Consider the following 18,380-nt stretch of genomic DNA (forward strand, 5'->3'; position numbering starts at 1 on the left):
ATGAATTTAAAAACAAAATTAGTATTTTGTCAAAAAAAAACAAAATTAGTATGTTAAAATAATTTATATAGTAAATACCATTGACATACAATTATTTTGGACTATCACCTATCACCGTTAAACTGTTAAAAAATAAATATCAGATTATTTAAAATATAATTTTTGGTAATTAAACTCATATTAAAAACAATTATTTATTTTTTTGACACATTTATTAAAAACATATGATTAAAAAAAGATTACTGACAAGTAATAAAAAGAAGTGGAGAGAAGAAATGCTGAGTAAGCTTAGAGTGGCGCAAAGATGAAGGAAGAAGAACTATGCGAGGCGGCGATTAAAGGTGAGACGGAGAAGGTAAAGTCTCTTATTGACTCCGGCGCCGACGTTACTCATTTCGACGGCGATGGTCTCACTCCTCTTATGCTTGCCGCAAAGCACGGCCATGCACCCATCCTCGACATCCTTCTCTCCGCCGGTGCTCCTTGGAACGCTCTTTCTCCTTCCAACCTTTCCGCCGGTGATTTCGCAATGCAAGAAGGTCACCAAGAAGCTTATGAGCTTCTTCTCAATGCTGGTACCAAATTCAAACCACTCTGTGTCTAATTAACTATGCAGCCTGACACGAAACTGACACTAACACGTCAACACCGGTAATAATTTGTGAAAATGACATAATTAAAATTGAACACAATTACATGTGTGTCGCATTTGTGTTTAACACTAACATGTATTGGAACATGCCTTCCATTAGAAGTGTCGGTGCTATTGAGTTATTTTGTTAGAGTAATTCTAGAAGTTCACTTTTTGTATTTTACTTTGTTAGGTATTCGATCTGAATTAGTGTTGGGAACAATTGCTAGGAAGGAAAAGAAAAGCACTGATTCCGGTTATGATTATTTGGAAGATAGGGTAAGTTTTAGTGAAGATAAAGTAATGGATTCTGAGAGTAAAGCTGTGATGATGGCATGGGAGAAGCCATTGATGGAGGCTCATGCTAAAGCTGTTTGTTCAGGAGGTGGTCATGTACTCAATATTGGATTTGGAATGGGTCTTGTTGATACAGCTATACAACAATATTCACCTGTGAAACATACCATTGTTGAGGCTCATCCTGAGGTTTATGAACGTATGCTTCGCACGGGTTGGGGTGAGAAGGAAAATGTTCAGATCATTTTTGGTCGTTGGCAAGATGTCCTGTCTCAGCTTGAAACATATGATGGTAATTGCTAACTCTTGTGTGCATAAACATCAATGTTTTATTCCAGTACATGTTTAATTTCAGCACTAGAATTGATTGGGTTGTCTTTTTAGTGTGTACTTTGAGAAAGCTATTGATAAACATAAGTTCGAATAGAATTGATTTCGTAAAAGGACTAAACTTAAATACAAATGCTTATGGTACTGTTTTTACGTTAATCTCACAAGAAGACTGCTATTTTCTTCTCAAGCGATAGTTTTTTTAGCACTTTTTCAAATTTGTTGCTTACAGTTATACTATCTTTCAGTAAAAAAAAACAGCAGTAATAGGGCTTATAGCACATTACCTAAGTTTTTTCCTTTGTGAAATTTATGTGGTTACAATTTAGTTTCTAAGGGAAGTTGTTTATGATTGGATCACTTAACTTTGAAAGTAAGTTTGATATAAAAGTAGTGTTATTTTTCTAATCCAACATAGATGCTACTTTTAATCACTTCTAATCAAACTAAGTATTGAGGTAAAATCAATTTTGTTTGAGAGAAACCAAAGACATGTATTTTCACTAACATCACAGTTGATAGGAAGTTAAACCAATTCTGATACTATCCACTGATAAAACAAAAACACTTACTTAATGTTAAAAAGCCGGGTAATTCTTAAGTCACACACTACTGTGAGCTACTATTTTGCAACGGTATTTGGAAATATGCGAAACTTGTAGCTGTTTCCCAGATGCTTTCCAGGAATGCAAGTTTTGCTTATGTGAAAAACATAGGGAAGGTTTTCTGTTTGTTTGGTTGTAATGCCTGGTAATTGTAACTGGATTGTGCCTCTAAACTCTTTGACGTGGGCCATTTGTTTTGATTTTCTTTTTCAGGGATATTCTTTGACACCTACGGGGAGTACTATGACGACTTGAGAGAGTTCCACCAACATCTCCCTGTATTGTTGAAGCCGGGTGGAATATACTCTTTCTTCAATGGCCTTTGTGGTGGTAATGCATTTTTCCATGTTGTTTACTGCCACTTGGTATCTCTTGAGCTTGAGAATTTGGGGTATTCCACACAATTAATTCCATTGCCTGTTAAGGTTTGTTTGGGGGAAGAAGTTTGGGAAGGTGTCAAACACAGATACTGGCAGCTTGATACATACTACCTCCCTGTTTGTCAGTCTGCAGATGACTCTGAGTGATTTTTTAGTTTTGAATGTAGGATCTGATTTTGTTCACATTTTCAGAAAGATACTAACACATTGTATTGTTGCTTGTGTAACTTATGGTATTTGTAAGAGAACAGGTAGTGTCATATTGACATCTTGAGCTTTATTTCAAAATTTTATTACATTGGGTGTACTTTTAATTTAGAAGTTATGAGCTTATAATTATTTCAAAAGAATTATGAGCTTAGTCTACATGGGTCAAGAGAGTACATTGATATTGAAGGATTTCATTTTAAAATGTTAACATGAGCAAAAATCTAAGCCTCCGTTTACTTCCTAGAAATATTTTCAGTTTTCTTTTCCTAAAATTCATGTTCATTTTAAATTGTTAATAAGAAGATGAAATACTCATGTAGTGGAGCATTGTGATAAGGAGAAGATGGACGACAAACTATGAATAATGTATTTTCAAAAATAATTAAAACAATGTTTTGACATGTTCATAGTTTTTGGAAATGCTAGATTTTTGTTTTCAAATATTGTGAAAGAAAATGGTGAGGAAAATATTAAATTTATATTCTTTTATGTTTATGAGTTGAAGTGAAAATGAAAACATCAAACATAGAAAGTAATTTGGGCCTAAGATTTCCATTCCACATTAAAGGCTACAACTTGTCTCTTTCAAAGGAATAAAATCAAAATTCTCATTTCCCTCTGTTATGCTTTTATGAAGTAGGGGTGACAATCTAGCCATATAGCCAAAATGGCTTCATATGCAAATGTCATCATCCTATTGAATAACTTGAGCAAATGAGTAGTCAGTCAGTTACCATAAAAATGGATTTTAAAACATTCAAATGTAGCTGCTCACATGGTATATTTAGGATTTTGATTGAAAGACAGATTCTTTTTTCTAGTTGATTGGTGGTTTTGATTGTTTGGCAGAAACAAAATCAGCTGATATTTACTTTAGAATTGATTCCAGAATTGGATGGCAGAGGTACAGTAGGTGTTCAAATTTATGACTCATCGTATACTCCTATTTCAGAGGTAAGTTGGGGGATACAGTTAGAAAAACCAGTATCTATGCATGTTCACCATACTGATGATTTAAGGAACATGAGCTCACTACTATATGCATTTGTATGCCATGGACCACTTCAACCACAAGCAAGTATACTGGCTTTGTGTGTGTGTGGTAGAGTAGTTGGCAACACAAGATTATGGCATTTCATTAATTCATTGAATTTTCAACCATTAATCTGTTCCTAATTTGGTAAATGTCTATCACTGTTGCACACTCTGGTTGTTGCATTTTAGGGATATAATTGATAATTGAAATGAGGATTGCTTTTCTTTTTTTCCCCCTAAAACAAAAATGATAAATTTTCTGAACTGAGGATTTGGCTAGATGTATCACTCCAAGCAGTACCTGTCCTGCACTGGGTGTAACCAAAGTCCTTGCTGTCACGACACACCAGTTTTTGGTTAATGCTCCATATTTATCTTCCTAATTACTTTATTATTACTATTTCTACCCATCACTAATTTCTTTGACAATAAATAATTTAAATATGCTAGTGAAATGTCATATTGATGCCTGTAAAATAGATCAATTATTTGATAAGTTCATTTGTGACGTAAGCTGGGATTGCTATTCAATTACAATTCTGACATGTGCCATTGTCCTGGATTTTCTCTACAAAATTATTCTTTACATGGAATCACAGCAAAGAGGCATACATATACGACTCTATTATAGGCTTCTTAGCTGGACCAAACACTTACTGAAAAAGAGAGATACAATTATTCTCGTACTTGGACCATATTTGTAGCAGGTAATCCAGAGTTAGGACATTGAAATATCACAGTCAAGTCCAGCTGAAAGCAATGGGACTAGTGACCTTATGTTTCCCATCCGACCATTCCAGATGAGCAAAGCTTGTTGTACCAGAAGGCATTGAATGAGATGTGAACGTTACAGTATAGCTCTTCTTCTCATTAAGTTCTTTGAAGCTAAGTGTCTGTGGTTCAACGACTATCTTATCCAAAGGAGACTGTGATGACACTGAAACTTTATATGTCGATGGGGTCCCTACGTTAGTTAAAATCCTTTTGTACTGGACAATGCTTGGTTTGTGAGAACTACCCCTGCCTGAAGCTGTGTCAAATGGCACAGAAAAAGATGGGTAATTGAGATCTTCCACCCTGTACTTAATCCTTTTATCGCACGTAAACTCTCTTCTTGCAACAAGCTTTATTTGAAATGAATTGTAGTTCAAGGCACAGAGGAAATTCAAATAGTCGTCGGTGGTAGCATCGTATACAAGACCAGGATCAAGAGCAGCTACTGGATCCACATGCCCGGAACCATAATCAAACGGTGTAGCAGGTATCCCAGTAGCGACATCTTTTATGGTTTGCCCATTTTTGTACGCGCCATAAGACGTGGTCATGAGTGCGGATCTTATAGCTGAAGGACTCCATTCAGGATGGGCTCCCTTAAGAAGAGCAGCTAACCCACTTACATGGGGGCATGACATGGATGTGCCAGAGATGATGTTGAAGCTCACATGCCTTGTGTCAACTGACAAGCCAGTTGGTCCAATTTTCCCACTCCATCCAGCTAGAATATTGACTCCTGGAGCTATAAAGTCTGGTTTGAGTATTTTTGGTGTGAGTATATTTGGTCCTCTAGAGCTGAAAGCTGCCACCACTGGGGATGGTTGAACCCCTAACTGGGTACCGCCAAATGCAATTTTAGCAGTTGGATTGGGAGCTGAAGAAGCATACTTCTTTATTTCATTGCTTGCTTTCTCTCCCAAAGCTGCTGCAGGGAGGAGAAAGGAGTCAGCAACTAGCTCTTCACCATAATCTTGGTTGTTTGCTAAAATCATCCCAATTCCTCCTGCACGTTTGACCACCAAACTCTTTTCAGCTCTAGGATTTCCTCCTCGGTCACATATCACTATTTTTCCTGAAACTTTGCTAGGAATCAAACTATCTGTGCTGCACAGATTATCACTGGAATCCTGGCTGACGTTAGCAGCATAAACAAGTGGCAGTGGAGAGTTAGGTGGCAATTTTCCATTGTAAAGAGACACGCCGTTGTATCTCTTCCCATTTCCAAGGGTAATATAGGCAGGGAAATCGCGGTCTATAGTTCCGGCACCGACAGTGGTTATCCATGGTGCAACATTAGCCAAACTTGCTTTACTAGGTCCACCGTTTCCTGCTGAACTGGATACTAGTATTCCATGTTCTATGGCTGCAAAAGTTCCCATTGCAACAGTGTCTTTGTAGTAGTCCGTTAAACCTCCACCAATAGACATAGAGAGGACGTTAACACCGTCTTCGATGGCCTTGTCAATTGCAGCAGCTATGTCTGATGTAAAGCAACCACCAAGCCAACACACTTTGTAAGCGGCCACTCGAGCTTGTGTAGCCATGCCTTTTGCTGTCCCAGAAGCAAAACCAAAGAGGCTTGCTCCTGCAACTGCAGAACCTGCTGCTGTAGTTGAGGTGTGACTTCCATGCCCGTCATCATCCCTTGGTGACTTTGATTCCGTGTTTTCATCAATAGGTCCAAAAGCTGCCTCGTAGCCTTTAGCAAAAAACCTTGCACCAACAAGTTTCTTGTTACAGTTTGATGAGTTGAAGGTTTTACCTGTCTCACATTCCCCTTTCCAGCTTTTGGGTACTGGTCCAAGTCCAGTGTCATCGAAGCTTTTTAGTTCAGGCCATACACCTGTGTCAATTACTCCAACAATCACCTCACTTTGTTTTCCAGAGGACGGTAAAAGAGTGATTGTTTTCTCCAATCCGAGAAACTCTGGTGTTCGAGTTGTGTGAAGCTCGTATCTAACTTCAGGGATAACCGAGAGAATCCCCGGTTGCTTTGTGAGTAAGTCTGCCTCTTGAGTAGTTAGCCTTGTGGAGAAGCCATGAGCTACATGTTTGTAGGTATACAACATCTCTGCAGTGTCTGATACTGATTTTAGTGATGAATCATACCATTGGAGATGATCGTCGAAACTTGATGGCATGTTGAACTTGTCCATGTGAATTATGTATGTCCTTTTAAGATGTTGTGTTTTCTTTTCTGCTATGGTAAATCTGCCCGAGAAAACTAGCAGCAAAGCCATCTGAAGACACTTGAAAATCAGCATATTCATCTTTTAGCTCCAGTATGAGAGTTGTAGTTTTGGCTTCTTTTGAATTTGCTTTAGAATTGCAGGGATAGCTGGTATTTATTATTGGTTTGGAACTATTGAGTCTGCGGAGATTGGTAGATTCTTTTATAGCCAATACATATTTCAATTGGGAACACAGAATAGTGTAATTGTGAGTGTGTCTATAAAATAATAAAAGTAGTATTGCCTCATTATGCATCTTTTTTTCAGTGTTTATAGTATTATGGAACCTCATTTAGAGAAAAAAAAGTGTTAATTTCTTAACTTATTTGGTTTATACTTTACGGGCATTCTTTCTTTTTCTGCTTATAAATTTTCCTCCATGTTACTAAATAATGGGGTGTATCCTTTAAATAGTTTATTAATTTAATTTGTATACACAATCGTTGTAATCTTATTGTATACATGCATCCAATCAAATCACGTTATGTAGATATAAATGTAGATATTTTAGAAAGTAACTTAAAAAAGCGACACTGTGATGTGATTTGATGTATGTGACATAAAGATTAATAACATAATTTATAACAGATAAGCAACTTTAGTGTCTTGGTGACATTGAGTTGGAGACCACATAACTCCAATTCATGCTTTATATTAATAGATAATGTACACATACGGTGGATTTGCCAAATCTCTTCTACCACATTCATCACGCTTCAATGGAATTCCTCTTGGTCACTTGCAAACTTGACATGTTATAATTCACAGTCTTTGATGACTAGTCTAATTACAAAAAGTATATTAAAAATCATGTTAAACGAGTGTAAATCAATGCCTTGGAGCTATAACTTGTGTATGCTGTCATAGTATTCGAGAATTTCTCAATAAAGAAGTTATTTTAGCCCCTTGAGCAGTGGTTCATATAAGGTTTTCCAATAAAATGAGAAACTAAGTTCACATTTTTTCATTTTTTCTTCTTCAAGAAATCAAACTAATCAACCGAAATTGGTACCAAGGAGAATCGAATCTGAGACTTTGAGAAAAAAACTTTAAGAGAAACACGTTTCAAGGTCTTGAGTCAACACCACACCAAATAATTATTACGATAATTATCTTCACAAATTATACTTTTCAAAGGAGTAATAGACAATAATAACACACGACTCCAATCAAGTTGTTACTTTAAAAAACAAAACAAAACCTTTTTTCAGTCCATTTCAGTTCAGTTGGAATATGATTAGTGGCCTACTAGACAAAACATGATCATAGGAGTTTTAATGTAACTATGAAATTTAAGCGTACTGTCCAATCAAAGAGAGCTTAGATTGGAATAATTGTCTTGCTTCTTTGATAATAAGTGATCTGGCATTGTTGAAATTGCGCACTCTTCCTTTGTCTATTTTAATTTTAATTTAATGCTAATTAAGCAATGTTATTTCACCCAACTATCAACAAACCCTGCCAGCCACTAGCAAAGGTCCACCAAAATTTATAGTGGAAGAACCACTAAGCTTTGCAGCCCCCCTGATTAAAAGCATTATTAGCATCTTCCTTGATGGATCACATACACAATTATTAAATTTTAGGATGTAATAGTAGTTTATTTGAAGTGAGAGATTTGCCATATTTCAAAATCATGATATGCAAAGACCATTGTATAAAGTTGATTATGACAGTGCACATTAATACGTACTGTTAATTTTTAAGCTTAAATAAAAAAAAATCCCCTTATTTTGGCAAAATCGTAATTTTGCCCTCCAACTTTGCAATTTTGGTCTCCATATCAGAAAATTTGACATACTTATTTGATTGTGTGACAGTATTTACTCACTTTGAGCCTCTTATATTATTGCAATTTATCTTCTTTCCACTGTGTGATTGGTTGTGCGTCAATTTAACACCCTGTTTTTTAATGCTTTCATTAAATAGACATTTTGTTTTCATGTCAGATCACCTAAATTATTGTTACATTATCAAATTTGATTATCAAAATCATTGATCCCTAAAAAAAATTAAAATAAGGAACCAAAATTTAACGATTAAAAATGGTGGGACTATAATTACAATTTTAACAAAACACAGAGAACAAAACTGAATTTAAACTTAATTTTTATCGTCTGTCATAAATAAATTGTCTATTTTCTCCTGTTTTGATTATAAATGTTTATACAAAAACTCATTCAAAATTTTGAATGATACACATGAGTTGACCGAAAAGCAAGGACCAAAAGTAGTGGTGAAAAACTTGTGTTAGATCTTTGAGCTGCATCTTCTACCACTTCCTCTTGTTGTTTTTTGAGTTGTTGTTGTTGTCGTCGTCTCTTTTTGAGATAATATTTGGTCAAAAGCCAAATGATTATCCCAAAAATAGTCAAGGTAAGGTGGGAAATCCATATGAAGATGCCGATAAATAAGCCAATGGGTGTGGTTGTCGGATTAGTGGAAGAGGGGGAGGATTGACGAACGGGTTTTGGAGGGGGGAGGAAGGCCACTTCTTATCGGCATTTAAATAACGAGAATGAAAGAAAATCAATTATCTATTATACTTTTGACCCGTGCGACGCACGGGTCTTGTCGACTATAATAGAGATCAATTAATAATCTTTAACTCGTAAGATCATGAGTTGATCAATAAACGGAAATTAGATTATTAGAGATACAATATTACAATCAAATTTGTCTTACTATGTCATTCAATGACATTTGAATCTTATCAAATTTTACATTTTAGTTTTGAAAAACTAATCAATTAAAGACTGCTATTTTATTTTATCACAACTAGCGGAAAGACGGGCACTATCGTGCCCGTCTGTCCGCTCTTTCTACTGCGCTAACGCATGTGATTATTTTATTATGTTTATTTGTATCATTTTGATTTAAATTTTAAAATGTTAATGAAAATTATTGATATTTGATTTATAAACAAAATATTGTCAAGGCATATACCAATTATTTATGAACTCAACATATTTTGCTTACGTTTGTTACTAATATTTTTATTTGTTACTAATATTTTTATCAGAGGATTTAAAGTCCAATTTTTAACATTATTTTTTGCTCATGTTTGTTACTAATATTTTTTTTTGCTCACGTTTGTTACTAATCTTTTATTAGAGGATTTAAAGTCTAATCTTTAACATTATTTTTTGCTCATGTTTGTTACTAATCTTTTTTTTAGAGGATTTAAAGTCCAATCTTAAACAATATTTTTTGCTCACGTTTGTTACTAATCTTTTTTTAGAGGATTTATAGTCCATTTAATATAGTGCTAACAAATCTTTTTCTAAAAGATTTTGAATCCTAATATTTTGTTCACGTTTGTTACTAATCTTTTTTTAGAGGATTTAAAGTTCAATCTTTAACAATGTTTTTTGCTCACATTTGTTACTAATCTTTTTTTAGAAGATTTATAGTCCAATCCTCATCGGCTATTATTTTTATTTAAAAAATAATTAAAAAACTCATAGAGTTGTGAGAAATAAAAGCAGGAAAAAACATAAACTTTGGATTGTTTTTTTTTGCATAAGTGATTATTGTTCACCTTTGATTTTCTCAAATTCTGATTCATTCATTCTTCTAAAAAAAAAAAGTAAAAACAAAGCTTGAATTTTAATGTTGGCGGAAAGTAAATTGTTCGAAGGATATAACAAAAAGATATTCAATTCATGAAGTGGACCTTAAAGATATTTCATTCATTGGTGCTTCAGAAGTATTAATCAAGCTCTTGAGCCTTGGAACTTTCTAATTTTTTAGAGGTGATGAGATGTACTATGATGAATTCTGGATCGATTTGAATTCATGAGAACAAACATAAAGAATGCAAATATAATTTTTAAACTTTTTGTCAGTTTGATTTGTGGTTAACGGTGGTAAAAGAAGGTTAATGATGACGATTAGTGACATTGACTATTAATCCACGTGTTATTTTATAATTGGCTATTTGTATTTAAAATTAAGGGTATTTTTGGAAAGAAAATTCCAACCCAAAAGTGTGCTGAAAGGGGTAGTTTTCTTTATATATAGTATAGATATATTATTGGGGCATTATCTTCTCATTTTTTTTAAAAGATTATAAAGAAAAAAGATAAAAAGAATACAATATTATATTGTTGCACATGTCAATTTTATTTATTACTACTTTTATAGTTAAACATCAAAAATTGACTTGTAATAATTGTTTTAAATTTCTACTAACATGAAAAACAAAGTCACTTCAATTAATAGAATTTCTAAATTACACGTACAACTCTAAAAAGAATAATTACACTTTGATATTTACTAAAATTAATAATATATTTTTCCAACCAAATACATATCATATCTGCATATATCATAGAATTTAATAATAGAAGCGATCTTATACAATGTATTAATTATTTTGAAGATGTGTACTTGGTTGAAGAGCTGTGTATTTTCCAAGGGGTATAGCAATAGTTGTAATTTAATGCAGTTTATGGTTCCTAACAAAAAATTTTGAATTTCAAATTGAAGAAGTGTTGGAAGGAAATACATAATTAGGGTTAACACTTAGCAATTAATGCGGATCATTTGGAGGAATTTTCTAGGTTTAGTTGTTGCAACCCTAATAAGATTAAAGAGTAAGGGATTAGGGTAGTCTGTTTGTAAACGTATTAAACTAGACTTTTGACCCGTGTGTCGCACGGGTTTTCTCGACTATAATAGAGACCAATAAATAATCTTTAACCCGTAAGATCATTGATATGGTATAAAATATTTTCTTCAAAAAAAAAAGCAAGCAGTTGGAATGAAATTGGTGTGCAATGCATTTTTTTAGATGGAATTTGTTAGGTTAAATAATTGCAAACATAATAAAGCAAATGAGCGGGAAAAAATTAGGTTAAGTTGCTGCAAACGTAACAAAATTAATAAATAAGGATAAGTGTACAACAACTTGTCAAAAAAAGTCGACAAAAACAATAGATATATACAAACGATGACACAATAGGATAAGAATGAAAAGCTCATCAGTGAGGAGAAATATTAGGGATTGCTGCATTTTAGAGGAAATTTGTTAGGTTAAATTGGTGCGCTGCATTTTATATGGAATTTGTTAGGTTAAATTGCTGCTAACCTAATGCAGCATTTTAGAGGGAAATTATTATGTTAAGTTGCTGCAAACCTAAAAAAATTAATAAATAAGGATGATATATCTAATATTTAAAATTGTTTTTTTTATTTTAAATTAAATAACTCATTATTGTATATCAAGTGATACAGGAAAGGTTAGAAACCAACAAATTAGAAACCGGTAAACTCGAATATATGAATATGTATAACTTACAAGCTAACCAATAGTTTATAATGTCTAGTTTCTTAAGTGTGTTTAAACTATAAGTTGTTTATTGATATTGATAGATTGGCTGATAGTTTATGACACCCAACTTCTTAAGTGTGTTAAACTATCAGTTCTTTATTGGTACTCATTGGATGACTAATGGTTATAACGTCTAACTTCTTAAGTGTGTTAAAACCATCAATTGTTCGTTAAAATTTATAATAAAATTTGTGAGGATTAAAGTTGGTAAAGTATAATTTATTGTATTTGACGCTTTAACATGTCAATATTATTGGGCACCCTCACGACGTCCAATAGTATTTGTAACAACTAAATCGACCAAGATAATTAATTTGTGTTACACCTCTACTTTTTGTTCAAGAATTGACATTGTTGTATTGTAAATGTTGGATACAAATGTTATTAACTGATTGACTTTGGAAAATCATAATTGCTAGTCAGTTTCCCTATAGACACTTAGTTAGTTGATTATGAACGGACTGAACAAAAAGTATGGTAGTTAGTTATTGAGTGACATTATGGTTCTGGTTACATATAAGGGTGTTTACAGGTCGGTCTTGGCCAAACATGTTTCCCGATCCGATTAAATTTAGTTGGTTTAGGTTGCGTACAAATTTTTTTTTAAGTATTTTTTTTTATCTCAAACCCAAACCGAGCCAACTCGACGATAAACAAGTTTGTTTGAGGTTGGTCAATAGATTTTTAAACATAACTTTTTAAGAAAAATCCATAAAAAATATATAATTAAATGACATTCTATTTCATGAAAATTTAAACATTTAGACTAAATTTTAGTATTTAAAATGTTAATACTTGAATTCAAAAATATAAAATTCACTAAACTCACTGATTGGTATGACAACAACAAATAATTAAATGTATGTTTAAAACTAACTTCTGTGCAGGGATGATGAATATAAATTAAACTCAATTATTTAATTTGAATACATTGATAATGAAAAATAATTTTATAGATACATTCAATCAATTCATGCCACATAGATAATTTAAAAGATATTTTAAAAATTAATCAATAAAAATAACATTTTAATGTGAATTAAAGTGATCCTAAAAAAACAAAAAGTTCCTATTCCTATAGGAAAAAAATAAAGTTATCATATAACGCGAGCATTCTCTTTCACGCTTAACCTTTCTTTCTCGGTTCCCACGACCGACCATCTTCTTCTTCTTCTTCAGCAAACGTCCCTCTCTCGTCTCTGCAACTGCTTTTTGCCATCAGGTTTGTTAAATTAGGTTTTGAAACTGGGTTCTTTAACATTAGATTTTTGCTTCAATATTTTCATGTTTTTATCATCAATTTAATCTCAATTGTATGTAAAATTAATGCTGAGTGAATATGCCTTCAATTGAGTATTTTGATTTATCATTCACATGCTTTATAGTTTTGTATTACATTCTGACTGATTCACTTTTTCCTTGAGCCTTCGTAAGTTGTGGGAAGTTTCAAAAGAAATGTAATTTATCTGTACACAGATTGTAGTGTGTTATTTCATGTGAATTACTTGTTTGCTAATATATTTTATCATCAATTAATGCAGTGAACAATTTTAGAATCATGTCTAGGGTTTTGGTACAGTCGATTAACGTCCCCGGCCTAGTGGCTGGTCGAAGGCATGTCAATAATAACAATGGATCCGCGAGATCAAGACCTAGGTCTGTCAGAATGATGTATGCTACACAAACTGCTACAATGCGAATGTCTGGTTTCTCTGGATTACGTCCTTTGAACTCTTTGGATTCTATGTTTAGACCCAGACAAGATTTTCATTCTAAGGTGCTCACTCAGATTGGTACTAATAGAGCAAGGGGTGGTAGAGGTAGCAGATGTGTAACTAGAGCCATGTTTGAGCGTTTCACGGAGAAAGCGATCAAAGTTATTATGCTGGCTCAAGAGGAAGCTAGGCGGCTGGGTCACAATTTTGTCGGAACAGAGCAAATTTTGTTGGGTCTTATTGGTGAAGGCACTGGTATTGGTGCTAAGGTTCTAAAGTCTATGGGAATTAACCTGAAAGACTCTCGCGTGGAAGTTGAAAAGATAATTGGAAGGGGTAGTGGTTTTGTCGCTGTTGAGATTCCGTTTACTCCGCGTGCCAAGAGAGTTTTGGAGCTCTCATTGGAGGAAGCTCGCCAACTTGGTAAGTGATAGCATACCTTTATATGTCATTTTTCATATCAAATCAATTATACTTTGTTTACGAAAATTGTGTTCATGACTTGTTATTTATATGATTTATTCCAAACATGCCTTGATTATTGCTTTGATTGATCTGATGGTTTCAAAGCGAGTTTAAAATTATCTATGAGTTGTTGTTAGTTTATTTTTTGACCCGCCTTTCTGCGCTTTCTGCTCTTTCTTTTATTAGGAGTGTGGTTAAAAATTTGTATTTGTTTACGTTTGAAATTTTGGCTTACATTTTGGAATTTCTAGGTCACAATTATATCGGATCTGAGCACCTGCTTTTGGGTCTTCTTCGAGAGGGTGAGGGTGTGGCCGCACGTGTTCTTGAAAATTTGGGTGCTGATCCAACTAATATTCGCACCCAGGCTAGTATTATGTTCTCATTTATTCCGTTTACGTATATTTATTATATAAGAACCTGCTTTCATCTTAATTTATGTTTGTGTGTTTGCGCTCCACTTGAGGGGAACAGGTTATTCGAATGGTTGGTGAGGGTGCTGACAATGTTGGGGCTACTGTTGGCTCTGGAAGTAGTAATAGCAAGATGCCAACTTTGGAGGAGTATGGCACCAATTTGACCAAGCTAGCAGAGGAGGTAACTTACAATCCTAGTTTTCTTAGTGACAGATTGTTGATGACGTCTCATTATGTGTTCAAGCATGCTTATTTTCTCTCGTCTTTGTCCTCTAAAATCAAAATCCTAGGGAAAATTGGATCCTGTTGTGGGTAGGCAGCCACAAATTGAACGTGTTACTCAAATCTTGGGTCGTCGCACCAAAAATAATCCTTGTCTTATTGGGGAACCTGGTGTCGGAAAGACAGCTATTGCTGAAGGTCTCGCCCAACGGATTGCAAATGGTGATGTCCCTGAAACCATAGAGGGAAAGCAGGTTGGTGTTTCTTTCTTTCTATTTCTAGTTTACAAATTGTTGTTGGTTTGGTTCAGGGTATTTGCTCTTTCTTTAAATCTTCTAGAAAGAGTCGACGGACCCTTTATGAAGCTTACACACACATAGACCAGCCACACAACTAAACACAACATTACAACAAAGGGTCTGTTTTAAGTTCTTAGATATGGAATTTTAGCATATTTTATGGTGTCTTGAGTGACATGAAAGCCTCATTCTGCATGATTTAGGTTATAACCCTGGATATGGGTCTACTTGTTGCTGGAACTAAATATCGTGGAGAATTTGAGGAGAGATTGAAAAAACTAATGGAGGAAATCAAGCAAAGTGATGAAATAATACTTTTCATAGATGAAGTGCACACTCTCATTGGAGCAGGAGCAGCTGAAGGGGCAATTGATGCGGCAAACATATTGAAACCAGCTCTTGCTAGAGGTGAACTACAGGTAATGTTTTCTTGATATAAAAAATAGATACGCGACATTTTACATAGTACGGTAATAATTCAGCAATACACTGATTTCAAACTGTATAGCGAATCACAATGCAGTATTTCACTTTTGACTTGCGGATCAATGACCATATATTTGCTGAAGTTTCAATAATTAGCTTTGGAATAATTTTATCTGAAAAAAAAAGTGTACACATTTTCAACAAAGTCACCAAAACTCAAAGTCACCGAAGTTAAACCCATTTTCAACATTTCATTTTTTTTTATCAATAGTATAAAAAAATTAAAAATTCTGAATGGTCGCTTTGGACTGGCTATGAAATGTGAAGACCGAAGAATATATATAGCTGTGCATATGCTGAATTTGCCACAACTTCTATCTCTTAAGTAAATCAATTTAAATACTTATGCAGTGTATAGGAGCCACAACACTAGATGAATACAGGAAGCACATTGAAAAAGATCCAGCTTTGGAGAGGAGATTCCAGCCAGTTAAAGTGCCAGAGCCAACTGTGAGTGAAACCATACAAATATTGAAAGGGCTTAGAGAGCGCTATGAGATTCACCACAAGCTCCGTTATACCGATGATGCTCTTGTAGCTGCTGCAGAGCTGTCATATCAATATATCAGGTTTGACATAATTTATATTATGCACATTCTCTCATCATTTCAATTTTGATTTATGCTGTGTAAATTATTTTTTTTTTTAATAGTTCTGGTATTGCATGTTTAACCCCGCGTAGTGGGAAAAGGCTTGGTTATTGTTGTCTGGTATTGTATGTTTAAATGGGAATTTTTTGACCAAAGTCAATCTTTTGGAATTTATTATTATGCCTTTGAATTGTTTACAAAATTTATTTTGGAACTCTCATATAGTTGTGAATATGAATGAATCAAACTGTACCCTGTATCTTGTTGTTTTCCACCTGCTGTTTATCTTAATAATAATTATGTCTTCTGCAGTGATCGATTTTTGCCTGACAAAGCTATAGATTTGATTGACGAAGCTGGTTCCCGAGTTCGACTTCAACATGCACAGGTATTGTTTGTTCTTCTACCATTTTCTGAACCAACAGTTCTTGTCTCGTCTATTGTTGAGCTAATTGGGCTGGATTTATATTCTTGCAGTTACCTGAAGAAGCAAGAGGACTTGAAAAGGAGGTTAGGCAGATAGTTAAGGAGAAAGATGAAGCTGTTCGCAATCAAGAATTTGAAAAGGTAAGGCCATAATTTAAGATTTAGCTTGCATAGCATTAACCAACATTTTTAGGATACTTAACCACCTTTTTTCATACGAGATTACATAATATTAAGCTAATTAAGGCTATGTTATCTTTCCTAAAGTTCTATAGCGACTTCAGTCTAGTTTTTGTTTGAAGACATTGTAGTGGTTTGTTCTTTCGATTATATATCTCCAAATTCTTTTACTTTTTGGCTAATAATTAGCGGGCTGATGGTACCTTAATTTCTGAATAGGCTGGAGAGCTACGGGATAAAGAAATGGATCTTAAGGCTCAGATATCAGCACTTATACAAAAAAACAAGGAGATGAGCAAGGCAGAGAGTGAGGCAGGAGATGTAGGTGCACTTGTGACTGAAGTTGACATACAACATATTGTTGCCGCCTGGACTGGTATCCCTGTTGATAAAGTCTCAGTTGACGAATCTGATCGCCTTCTCAAGATGGAAGAGACCTTACACAAACGCATTATTGGTCAGCATGAAGCAGTAGAAGCCATTAGCCGTGCTATCCGCCGAGCTCGTGTTGGACTTAAGAACCCTAACCGGCCGATTGCCAGCTTCATCTTTTCTGGCCCTACTGGTGTGGGGAAGTCTGAGTTGGCCAAAACATTGGCCTCATACTACTTTGGATCTGAAGAAGCCATGATTCGGCTTGACATGAGCGAATTTATGGAACGACACACAGTCTCCAAACTCATTGGTTCACCTCCGGGATATGTTGGTTATACCGAGGGTGGTCAATTGACTGAGGCAGTTCGGCGCCGTCCCTATACTGTTGTACTCTTTGATGAGATTGAGAAAGCCCATCCTGATGTCTTCAACATGATGCTTCAAATTCTGGAAGATGGGAGGCTAACAGATAGTAAGGGAAGAACTGTCGACTTCAAGAACACACTTCTTATAATGACATCAAATGTTGGAAGCAGTGTGATTGAGAAAGGAGGCCGTCGCATAGGATTTGACCTTGACTATGATGAGAAGGACAGCAGTTATAACCGAATCAAAAGCTTGGTGACCGAGGAGCTGAAGCAATACTTTAGGCCAGAGTTCTTGAATAGGCTGGATGAAATGATTGTTTTCAGGCAACTTACAAAACTGGAGGTTAAGGAGATAGCTGATATAATGCTGAAGGAGGTGTTCGAGAGACTGAAAACCAAAGAGATTGAGCTCTCGGTGACAGAGAGATTTAGGGAGAGAGTGGTTGACGAAGGTTATAATCCTAGTTATGGTGCCAGACCTCTAAGAAGAGCTATAATGCGACTTTTGGAAGACAGCATGGCTGAGAAGATGCTTGCTAGAGAGATTAAAGAGGGTGACTCTGTTATAGTGGATGCTGATTCTGATGGAAATGTGATTGTGCTCAATGGTAGTAGTGGTGCTCCAAATTCATTGCCCGAGTCTCTTCCTGTGTAACATTGTGTACTTGTTTTAAGAGCCATAGTCTGTTTAGCTGTTGATGTACATAGAGCTTTTAATTGGATTATTGTTAGCAAGTTTGCCCATATCTAACAAAGCAAAGTAGGGAATGGTTCGGGACCTGGGATAGGCTGCACAGTTGAAGAATTTCAGTTATTAGTGACAGCCCAACATTTCAAAGATTTTTTAGTGCTAGGCGTTTAGTTGTCTCACATTATGTATTGCCTAAGGGAGTCTGTAATCTATTTTTATTTTAAGCTTTAGATGCTCACTCCATTTCTTAATACATATCGCATGTCGCTTTGAATTTTTTTGGTTATTAAAATACCTCTAATCATAATCTCCATAAATT

The 18,380-nt window shown here is 34.8% G+C and overlaps 2 protein-coding genes and 1 pseudogene across 3 annotated transcripts; 2 read left to right on the plus strand and 1 right to left on the minus strand.

Moving 5' to 3' along the window:
* Window positions 1-284: 284 nt before the first annotated feature.
* On the plus strand, window positions 285-2,539 carry LOC146942155 (ankyrin repeat family protein). The gene is made up of 3 exons (XM_085756110.1): window positions 285-575; window positions 825-1,220; window positions 2,077-2,539. Exons 1-3 carry the CDS (start codon window positions 305-307, stop codon window positions 2,388-2,390), a joined length of 981 nt encoding a protein of 326 aa, XP_085612236.1. The 5' UTR covers window positions 285-304; the 3' UTR covers window positions 2,391-2,539.
* A 1,411-nt stretch (window positions 2,540-3,950) lies between these two features.
* On the minus strand, window positions 3,951-6,871 carry LOC146942156 (subtilisin-like protease SBT1.7 pseudogene; annotated as a pseudogene). Its single transcript, XR_015032600.1, has one exon. The product of XR_015032600.1 is annotated as a subtilisin-like protease SBT1.7 pseudogene (transcript).
* Window positions 6,872-12,956: 6,085 nt separating this feature from the next.
* Window positions 12,957-18,335, plus strand: LOC146942157 (chaperone protein ClpC, chloroplastic-like). Its single transcript, XM_085756111.1, has 10 exons — window positions 12,957-13,050; window positions 13,370-13,966; window positions 14,260-14,375; window positions 14,483-14,605; window positions 14,715-14,900; window positions 15,149-15,364; window positions 15,783-16,000; window positions 16,334-16,409; window positions 16,499-16,588; window positions 16,847-18,335. Exons 2-10 carry the CDS (start codon window positions 13,387-13,389, stop codon window positions 18,023-18,025), a joined length of 2,784 nt encoding a protein of 927 aa, XP_085612237.1. The 5' UTR covers window positions 12,957-13,050; window positions 13,370-13,386; the 3' UTR covers window positions 18,026-18,335.
* Window positions 18,336-18,380: the final 45 nt, after the last annotated feature.

The sequence above is a fragment of the Medicago sativa genome, chromosome 3 (genome assembly GCF_051527215.1).
Source record: "Medicago sativa cultivar Bolivia chromosome 3, Bolivia_mono, whole genome shotgun sequence".
Taxonomy (NCBI): Eukaryota; Viridiplantae; Streptophyta; class Magnoliopsida; order Fabales; family Fabaceae; genus Medicago; species Medicago sativa.